Source organism: Phyllobates terribilis, unplaced genomic scaffold (genome assembly GCF_046119375.1).
Source record: "Phyllobates terribilis strain yellow unplaced genomic scaffold, ASM4611937v1 Scaffold_8__6_contigs__length_399053987, whole genome shotgun sequence".
In the NCBI taxonomy this organism is placed as follows: Eukaryota; Metazoa; Chordata; class Amphibia; order Anura; family Dendrobatidae; genus Phyllobates; species Phyllobates terribilis.
The window spans coordinates 391,161,429-391,171,784 of record NW_027362768.1 but is presented as its reverse complement, the minus strand read 5'-3'; the positions used below and the strand labels follow the sequence as shown (position 1 = coordinate 391,171,784).

General features: G+C 54.5%; 1 protein-coding gene across 1 annotated transcript; it reads left to right on the top strand.

Annotated features, from left to right (window-relative positions):
* Positions 1-774: 774 nt before the first annotated feature.
* Positions 775-2,924, top strand: TCTA (T cell leukemia translocation altered). Its single transcript, XM_073642810.1, has 3 exons — positions 775-1,070; positions 2,259-2,313; positions 2,433-2,924. The coding sequence occupies exons 1-3, from the start codon at positions 863-865 to the stop codon at positions 2,473-2,475; spliced, it is 306 nt and encodes a 101-aa protein (XP_073498911.1). The 5' UTR covers positions 775-862; the 3' UTR covers positions 2,476-2,924.
* Positions 2,925-10,356: the final 7,432 nt, after the last annotated feature.

The window sequence follows — 10,356 nt, the reverse complement described above, 5'->3', positions numbered from 1 at the left end:
CGTCACACACACGACCCCCCATATAACGTCACACACACGACCCCCCGTATAACGTCACATACACGACCCCCTGTATAACGTCACATACACGACCCCCTGTATAACGTCACACACACGACCCCCCATATAACGTCACACACACGACCCCCCATATAACGTCACACACACGACCCCCCGTATAACGTCACACACACGACCCCCCGTATAACGTCACATACACGACCCCCTGTATAACGTCACACACACGACCCCCCATATAACGTCACACACACGACCCCCCATATAACGTCACACACACGACCCCCCGTATAACGTCACATACACGACCCCCATATAACGTCACACACACGACCCCCTGTATAACGTCACACACACGACCCCCCGGTATAACGTCACACACACGACCCCCGTATAACGTCACATACACGACCCCCCATATAATGTCACACACACGACCCCCGTATAACGTCACATACACGACCCCCCGTATAATGTCACACACACGACCCCCCGTATAACGTCACATACACGACCCCCCGTATAACGTCACACACACGACCCCCGTATAACGTCACACACACACACGACCCCCCGTATAACGTCACATACACGACCCCCGTATAACGTCACACACACGACCCCCGCATAACGTCAACCTTTTCTTGCACTGCACTGTGACTCCTCCTTTTGCGTTTGGCCCCGCCCCCTTATGGATCTCCACGTTAGCTCCTCCCCGTGCTTCTACTGTTCGCTGAGGCCGCGCCCTCTTCTGTGATTGGCAGTGTGTGGGCGGGACTCGCAGTCCGCGCAGCCGCAGTGCCCTGTAGCGGTGGCGGCGGCGGCTCCGGCGCTGGCTGCTGTGATGGAGTCCGGGGCCGCTGAGCTGCTCTCCCCGCTCCTGGCTCTGGTGCTCGGCGTCTGCTCGGACTTCAGCCGGGACTGGGAGAGCAATGACCTGAGAGCCGCCATCTTCAAGCTACTGCTCGCCTGGCTGCTCCTCAGCGTCACCGCCATCCAGCTGTCCTGGAGGAAGTACGGCCCGACCGTGAACGGCCTGTACTACCGGCAGGGTGAGGGTGGGGACGGCCCGTACCACCGGCGGGGTGAGGGGTGGAACGGCCCGTACCACCGGCGGGGTGATGGGTGGGGAACGGCCCGTACCACCGGCGGGGTGATGGGTGGGGAACGGCCCGTACCACCGGCGGGGTGAGGGTGGGGACGGCCCGTACCACCGGCGGGGTGATGGGTGGGGAACGGCCCGTACCACCGGCGGGGTGAGGGGTGGAACGGCCCGTACCACCGGCGGGGTGATGGGTGGGGAACGGCCCGTACCACCGGCGGGGTGAGGGTGGGGATGGCCCGTACCACCGGCGGGGTGATGGGTGGGGAACGGCCCGTACCACCGGCAGGGTGATGGGTGGGGAACGGCCCGTACCACCGGCGGGGTGAGGGGGGGGGACGGCCCGTACCACCGGCAGGGTGGGGGGCGGCCCGTACCACCGGCAGGCAGGGTGATGGGTGGGGGGCGGCCCGTACCACCGGCAGGCAGGGTGATGGGTGGGGGGCGGCCCGTACCACCGGCAGGCAGGGTGATGGGTGGGGGGCGGCCCGTACCACCGGCAGGCAGGGTGATGGGTGGGGGGCGGCCCGTACCACCGGCAGGCAGGGTGATGGGTGGGGGGCGGCCCGTACCACCGGCAGGCAGGGTGATGGGTGGGGGGCGGCCCGTACCACCGGCGGGGTGATGGGTGGGGGGCGGCCCGTACCACCGGCAGGGTGATGGGGGCGGAACGGCCCGTACTACCGGCATGGTGAGGGGGGCGGAACGGCCCGTACTACCGGCATGGTGAGGGGGGTGGCGGCCCGTACTACCGGCAGGGTGAAGGGGGGGAACGGCCCTTACCACCAGCAGGGGGGGGGGCGGCCTGTACTACTGGCATGGTGAGGGGGGGGGGGGGCGGCCTGTACTACCGGCAGGGTGATGGGTGGGGGACGGCCCGTACCTCCGGCAGGGTGATGGGTGGGGGACGGCCCGTACCTCCGGCAGGGTGATGGGTGGGGGACGGCCCTTACCACGGGCGGGGTGGTGGGGGGAGGCGGCCCTTACCATGGGCGGGGTGATGGGTGGGGGGGAGGCGGCCCGTACCACCGGCAGGGAGTTGGGGGATGTTACAGGATGGGAGGGGGTGAGTTCTTCTGATCGCTTAGGCTCATGTGAGTTCCGCCACCCTCCAATGTGACCTATTCTCTGTTGTCAGGTATGGGCGGACAGAACGGCGGGACCCCCGACTACCCAGCATATTACCCCATGTGGTAAGTTCTTGGGGGGGATATTGGGTGTGATCTTATGTAACAACCTTAAGGGGCCACATCTCTGCTTCCTGCCAGTGTTTGGGGGTCTCCAGCTTCAGTTCCTGCTCTTTATTTTGCAGGGAGAGCTCCAGCACAGAGTCCCTGAAAATGCACCAAGAATGAGAGTAACAGCGGAGGACAAGATGGCGGCTGGGGGCGCGCAGGACCCACGCTGCATGTGCACTCCTGTCCAATCACAGACTGCTGGGGGCGCGCTCCTCACAGGACGTTGTCGGGGGAGCTGGGCTGTACTATGTAGGATGTATATTTGGGGGGTACTGTTGCCCTCTTTGCCTTAGTCTTGGGGCGGCTAATGACTGTGGCCTTACTCTCCACATAGTGACATCACATCTCGTGGGTGGAGTCAGTACAGAAGTTCCCGCCTCCAGAGACCTGACTGCAATGCAGGGGGCGGAGCTTGCTCACTGGGGCTCAGACCTGGTGTCTGTGGGGGGAGGGGAGGCCTCTGCAGCTATTAATGGACTGATATATTGTAACAAACCCTCAGCTGTTGGATGTATATAATGAATGTACTTTCTATACGGCGGCAATAAACCCAAACCTGCGGCTGCTTCACATCTATAACCGCGTCATGCAAGAAGGGAAGGTAGAAGTGTTGGTCATGTGACTGATTGTGGCCGACAAGTAGCCTGCGCCAAAAGGGAACGGATCAGAGATCCTGGAGTCATCAAATGTGAGCGGAAACAGATGCAGTCTGCAATAGCGGCTGCAGAGAGGGGAGTGGTGACATCACCGATAGACCTCTACGGGAGAGCTGTGGGCATGCTCTGTACAGGCAGTGATATCACTTATAGACCTCTACGGGAGAGCAGTGGGCATGCTCTGTACAGGCAGTGATATCACTTATAGACCTCTACGGGAGAGCAGTGGGCATGCTCTGTACAGGCAGTGATATCACTTATAGACCTCTACGGGAGAGCAGTGGGCATGCTCTGTACAGGCAGTGATATCACTTATAGACCTCTACGGGAGATCAGTGGGCATGCTCTGTACAGGCAGTGATATCACTTATAGACCTCTACGGGAGAGCAGTGGGCATGCTCTGTACAGGCAGTGATATCACTTATAGACCTCTACGGGAGAGCAGTGGGCATGCTCTGTACAGGCAGTGACATAACCTATAGTCCTCTACGGGAGAGCAGTGGGCATGCTCTGTACAGGCAGTGATATCACTTATAGAGCTCTACGGGAGAGCAGTGGGCATGCTCTTTACAGGCAGTGATATCACTTATAGACCTCTACGGGAGAGCAGTGGGCATGCTCTGTACAGGCAGGGATATCACTTATAGACCTCTACGGGAGAGCAGTGGGCATGCTCTGTACAGGCAGTGATATCACTTATAGAGCTCTACGGGAGGGCAGTGGGCATGCTCTGTACAGGCAGGGATATCACTTATAGAGCTCTACGGGAGAGCAGTGGGCATGCTCTTTACAGGCAGTGATATCACTTATAGACCTCTACGGGAGAGCAGTGGGCATGCTCTGTACAGGCAGGGATATCACTTATAGACCTCTACGGGAGAGCAGTGGGCATGCTCTGTACAGGCAGTGATATCACTTATAGAGCTCTACGGGAGGGCAGTGGGCATGCTCTGTACAGGCAGGGATATCACTTATAGAGCTCTACGGGAGAGCAGTGGGCATGCTCTTTACAGGCAGTGATATCACTTATAGACCTCTACGGGAGAGCAGTGGGCATGCTCTGTACAGGCAGGGATATCACTTATAGACCTCTACGGGAGAGCAGTGGGCATGCTCTGTACAGGTAGTGACATAACCTATAGACCTCTACGGGAGAGCAGTGGGCATGCTCTTTACAGGCAGTGATATCACTTATAGACCTCTACGGGAGGGCAGTGGGCATGCTCTTTCCAGGCAGTGATATCACTTATAGACCTCTACGGGAGAGCAGTGGGCATGCTCTTTCCAGGCAGTGATATCACTTATAGACCTCTACGGGAGAGCAGTGGGCATGCTCTGTACAGGCAGTGATATCACTTATAGACCTCTACGGGAGAGCAGTGGGCATGCTCTGTACAGGCAGTGATATCACTTATAGACCTCTACGGGAGAGCAGTGGGCATGCTCTTTACAGGCAGTGATATCACTTCTATAGACCTCTACGGGAGAGCAGTGGGCATGCTCTGTACAGGCAGTGATATCACTTATAGACCTCTATGGGAGAGCAGTGGGCATGCTCTTTACAGGCAGTGACATCACCTATAGACCTCTATGGGAGAGCAGTGGGCATGCTCTTTCCAGGCAGTGATATCACTTATAGACCTCTACGGGAGAGCAGTGGGCATGCTCTGTACAGGCAGTGACATCACCTATAGACCTCTACGGGAGAGCAGTGGGCATGCTCTGCACAGGCAGTGATATCACTTATAGACCTCTACGGGAGGGCAGTGGGCATGCTCTTTACAGGCAGTGATATCACTTATAGACCTCTACGGGAGAGCAGTGGGCATGCTCTGTACAGGCAGGGACATCACCTATAGACCTCTACGGGAGGGCAGTGGGCATGCTCTTTACAGGCAGTGATATCACTTATAGACCTCTATGGGAGAGCAGTGGGCATGCTCTGTACAGGCAGTGATATCACTTATAGACCTCTACGGGAGAGCAGTGGGCATGCTCTTTACAGGTAGTGATATCACTTATAGACCTCTACGGGAGAGCAGTGGGCGTGCTCTGTACAGGTAGTGACATAACCTATAGACCTCTATGGGAGAGCAGTGGGCATGCTCTGTACAGGCAGTGACATAACCTATAGACCTCTACGGGAGAGCAGTGGGCATGCTCTGTACAGGCAGTGACATAACCTATAGACCTCTACGGGAGAGCAGTGGGCATGCTCTGTACAGGCAGTGATATCACTTATGGACCTCTACGGGAGAGCAGTGGGCATGCTCTGAACAGGTAGTGACATAACCTATAGACCTCTACGGGAGAGCAGTAGGCATGCAATGTACAGGCAGTGACATAACCTATAGACCTCTACGGGAGGGCAGTGGGCATGCTCTGTACAGGCAGTGATATCACTTATAGATCTCTACGGGAGAGCAGTGGGCATGCTCTGTACAGGCAGTGACATAACCTATAGACCTCTACGGGAGAGCAGTGGGCATGCTCTGTACAGGCAGTGATATCACTTATAGACCTCTACGGGAGAGCAGTGGGCATGCTCTGTACAGGTAGTGACATAACCTATAGACCTCTACGGGAGAGCAGTGGGCATGCTCTTTACAGGTAGTGATATCACTTATAGACCTCTACGGGAGAGCAGTGGGCATGCTCTGTACAGGTAGTAACATAACCTATAGACCTCTACGGGAGAGCAGTGGGCATGCTCTGTACAGGCAGTGACATAACCTATAGACCTGTACGGGAGAGCAGTGGGCATGCTCTGTACAGGTAGTGATATCACTTATAGACCTCTAGCAGTGGGCATGCTCTGTACAGGCAGTGATATAACTTATAGACCTCTACGGGAGAGCAGTGGGCATGCTCTGGACAGGCAGTGATATCACATAGACCTCTACGGGAGAGCAGTGGGCATGCTCTGGACAGGCAGTGATATCACTTATAGACCTCTACGAGAGAGCAGTGGGCATGCTCTGTACAGGCAGTGACATCACCTATAGACCTCTACGGGAGAGCAGTGGGCATGCTCTGTACAGGCAGTGATATCACTTATAGACCTCTACGGGAGAGCAGTGGGCATGCTCTGTACAGGCAGTGATATCAGTTATAGACCTCTACGGGAGAGCAGTGGGCATGCTCTGTACAGGCAGTGATATCACTTATAGACCTCTACGGGAGAGCAGTGGGCATGCTCTGTACAGGTAGTGACATAACCTATAGACCTCTACGGGAGAGCAGTGGGCATGCTCTGTACAGGCAGTGATATCACTTATAGACCTCTACGGGAGAGCAGTGGGCATGCTCTGTACAGGCAGTGACATAACCTATAGTCCTCTACGGGAGAGCAGTGGGCATGCTCTGTACAGGTAGTGATATCACTTATAGACCTCTACGGGAGAGCAGTGGGCATGCTCTGTACAGGCACTGATATCACTTATAGACCTCTACGGGAGAGCAGTGGGCATGCTCTGTACAGGCAGTGACATCACCTATAGACCTCTACGGGAGGGCAGTGGGCATGCTCTGGACAGGCAGTGATATCACTTATAGACCTCTACGAGAGAGCAGTGGGCATGCTCTGTACAGGCAGTGACATCACCTATAGACCTCTACGGGAGAGCAGTGGGCATGCTCTGTACAGGCAGTGATATCACTTATAGACCTCTACGGGAGAGCAGTGGGCATGCTCTGTACAGGTAGTGATATCACTTATAGACCTCTACGAGAGAGCAGTGGGCATGCTCTGTACAGGTAGTGATATCACTTATAGACCTCTACGGGAGAGCAGTGGGCATGCTCTGTACAGGCAGTGACATCACCTATAGACCTCTACGGGAGAGCAGTGGGCATGCTCTGTACAGGCAGTGACATCACCTATAGACCTCTATGGGAGGGCAGTGGGCATGCTCTGTACAGGCAGTGATATCACTTATAGACCTCTACGGGAGAGCAGTGGGCATGCTCTGTACAGGCAGTGATATCACTTATAGACCTCTACGGGAGAGCAGTGGGCATGCTCTGTACAGGCAGTGACATAACCTATAGTCCTCTACGGGAGAGCAGTGGGCATGCTCTGTACAGGTAGTGATATCACTTATAGACCTCTACGGGAGAGCAGTGGGCATGCTCTGTAGAGGTAGTGACATAACCTATAGACCTCTACGGGAGAGCAGTGGGCATGCTCTGTACAGGCAGTGATATCACTTATAGACCTCTACGGGAGAGCAGTGGGCATGCTCTGTACAGGCAGTGACATAACCTATAGTCCTCTACGGGAGAGCAGTGGGCATGCTCTGTACAGGTAGTGATATCACTTATAGACCTCTACGGGAGAGCAGTGGGCATGCTCTGTACAGGTAGTGACATAACCTATAGACCTCTACGGGAGAGCAGTGGGCATGCTCTGTACAGGCAGTGATATCACTTATAGACCTCTACGGGAGAGCAGTGGGCATGCTCTGTACAGGCAGTGATATCACTTATAGACCTCTACGGGAGAGCAGTGGGCATGCTCTGTACAGGTAGTGATATCACTTATAGACCTCTACGGGAGAGCAGTGGGCATGCTCTGTAGAGGTAGTGACATAACCTATAGACCTCTACGGGAGAGCAGTGGGCATGCTCTGTACAGGCAGTGATATCACTTATAGACCTCTACGGGAGGGCAGTGGGCATGCTCTGTACAGGCAGTGATATCACTTATAGACCTCTACGGGAGAGCAGTGGGCATGCTCTTTACAGGTAGTGATATCACTTATAGACCTCTACGGGAGAGCAGTGGGCATGCTCTGTACAGGTAGTGACATAACCTATAGACCTCTACGGGAGAGCAGTGGGCATGCTCTGTACAGGCAGTGACATAACCTATAGACCTCTACGGGAGAGCAGTGGGCATGCTCTGTACAGGTAGTGATATCACTTATAGACCTCTAGCAGTGGGCATGCTCTGTACAGGCAGTGATATAACTTATAGACCTCTACGGGAGAGCAGTGGGCATTCTCTGGACAGGCAGTGATATCACTTATAGACCTCTACGGGAGGGCAGTAGGCATTCTCTATACAGGCAATGGTATCACTTATAGACCTCTACGGGAGAGCAGTGGGCATGCTCTTTATAGGCAGTGATATCACTTATAGACCTCTACGGGAGAGCAGTGGGCATGCTCTGTACAAGCAGTGATATCACTTATAGACCTCTACGGGAGAGCAGTGGGCATGCTCTTTACAGGCAGTGATATCACTTATAGATCTCTACGGGAGAGCAGTGGGCATGCTCTTTACAGGCAGTGATATCACTTATAGACTTCTACGGGAGAGCAGTGGGCATGCTCTATACAGGCAGTGATATCACTCTACGGGAGAGCAGTGGGCATGCTCTGTACAAGCAGTGATATCACTTATAGACCTCTACGGGAGAGCAGTGGGCATGCTCTTTACAGGTAGTGATATCACCAATAGACCTCTACGGGAGAGCAGTGGGCATGCTCTTTACAGGCACTGATATCACTTATAGACCTCTACGGGAGAGCAGTGGGCATGCTCTGTACAGGCAGTGATATCAGTTATAGACCTCTACGGGAGAGCAGTGGGCATGCTCTGTACAGGCAGTGATATCACTTATAGACCTCTACGGGAGAGCAGTGGGCATTCTCTGTACAGGTAGTGACATAACCTATAGACCTCTACGGGAGAGCAGTGGGCATGCTCTGTACAGGCAGTGATATCACTTATAGACCTCTACGGGAGAGCAGTGGGCATGCTCTGTACAGGCAGTGATATCGCTTATAGACCTCTACGGGAGAGCAGTGGACATGCTCTGTACAGGTAGTGACATAACCTATAGACCTCTACGGGAGAGCAGTGGGCATGCTCTGTACAGGTAGTGACATAACCTATAGATCTCTACGGGAGAGCAGTGGGCATGCTCTGTACAGGCAGTGATATCACTTATAGACCTCTACGGGAGGGCAGTGGGCATGCTCTGTACAGGTAGTGACATAACCTATAGACCTCTACGGGAGAGCAGTGGGCATGCTCTGTACAGGTAGTGACATAACCTATAGACCTCTACGGGAGAGCAGTGGGCATGCTCTGTACAGGTAGTGACATAACCTATAGATCTCTACGGGAGAGCAGTGGGCATGCTCTGTACAGGTAGTGATATCACTTATAAACCTCTACGGGAGAGCAGTGGGCATGCTCTGTACAGCCAGTGATATCACTTATAGACCTCTACGGGAGGGCAGTGGGCATGCTCTGTACAGGTAGTGATATCACTTATAGACCTCTACGGGAGAGCAGTGGGCATGCTCTGTACAGGTAGTGACATAACCTATAGACCTCTACGGGAGAGCAGTGGGCATGCTCTTTACAGGCAGTGATATCTCTTATAGACCTCTACGGGAGAGCTGTGGGCATGCTCTTTACAGGCAGTGATATCACTTATAGACCTCTACGGGAGAGCAGTGGGCATGCTCTGTACAGGCAGTGATATCACCAGTAGACCTCTACGGGAGAGCAGTGGGCATGCTCTTTACAGGTAGTGATATCACCAATAGACCTCTACGGGAGAGCAGTGGGCATGCTCTGTACAGGTAGTGACATCACCTATAGACTTCTACGGGAGAGCAGTGGGCATGCTCTGTACAGGTAGTGACATAACCTATAGACCTCTACGGGAGAGCAGTGGGCATGCTCTGTACAGGCAGTGATATCAGTTATAGACCTCTACGGGAGAGCAGTGGGCATGCTCTGTATAGGCAGTGATATCACTTATAGACCTCTACGGGAGAGCAGTGGGCATGCTCTGTACAGGCAGTGATATCGCTTATAGACCTCTACGGGAGAGCAGTGGGCATGCTCTGTACAGGTAGTGACAACTTATAGACCTCTACGGGAGAGTAGTGGGCATGCTCTGTACAGGCAGTGATATCGCTTATAGACCTCTACGGGAGAGCAGTGGGCATGCTCTGTACAGGTAGTGATATCACTTATAGACCTCTACGGGAGAGCAGTGGGCATGCTCTGTACAGGTAGTGACATAACCTATAGACCTCTACGGGAGAGCAGTGGGCATGCTCTGTACAGGTAGTGACATAACCTATAGACCTCTACGGGAGAGCAGTGGGCATGCTCTGTACAGGTAGTGACATAACCTATAGACCTCTACGGGAGAGCAGTGGGCATGCTCTGTACAGGTAGTGACATAACCTATAGACCTCTACGGGAGGGCAGTGGGCATGCTCTGTACAGGCAGTGATATCAGTTATAGACCTCTACGGGAGAGCAGTGGGCATGCTCTGTACAGGTAGTGACATAACCTATAGACCTCTACG

Excerpts from the sequence above, each read along its gene's own strand:
- TCTA (XM_073642810.1), top strand. The coding sequence starts at position 863 with ATGGAGTCCGGGGCCGCTGAGCTGCTCTCCCCGCTCCTGGCTCTGGTG. Across the intron at positions 1,071-2,258 it reads CGGCCTGTACTACCGGCAGG|GTATGGGCGGACAGAACGGC; the intron begins GTGAGGGTGGGG and ends CTCTGTTGTCAG. Across the intron at positions 2,314-2,432 it reads CCAGCATATTACCCCATGTG|GGAGAGCTCCAGCACAGAGT; the intron begins GTAAGTTCTTGG and ends TTTATTTTGCAG.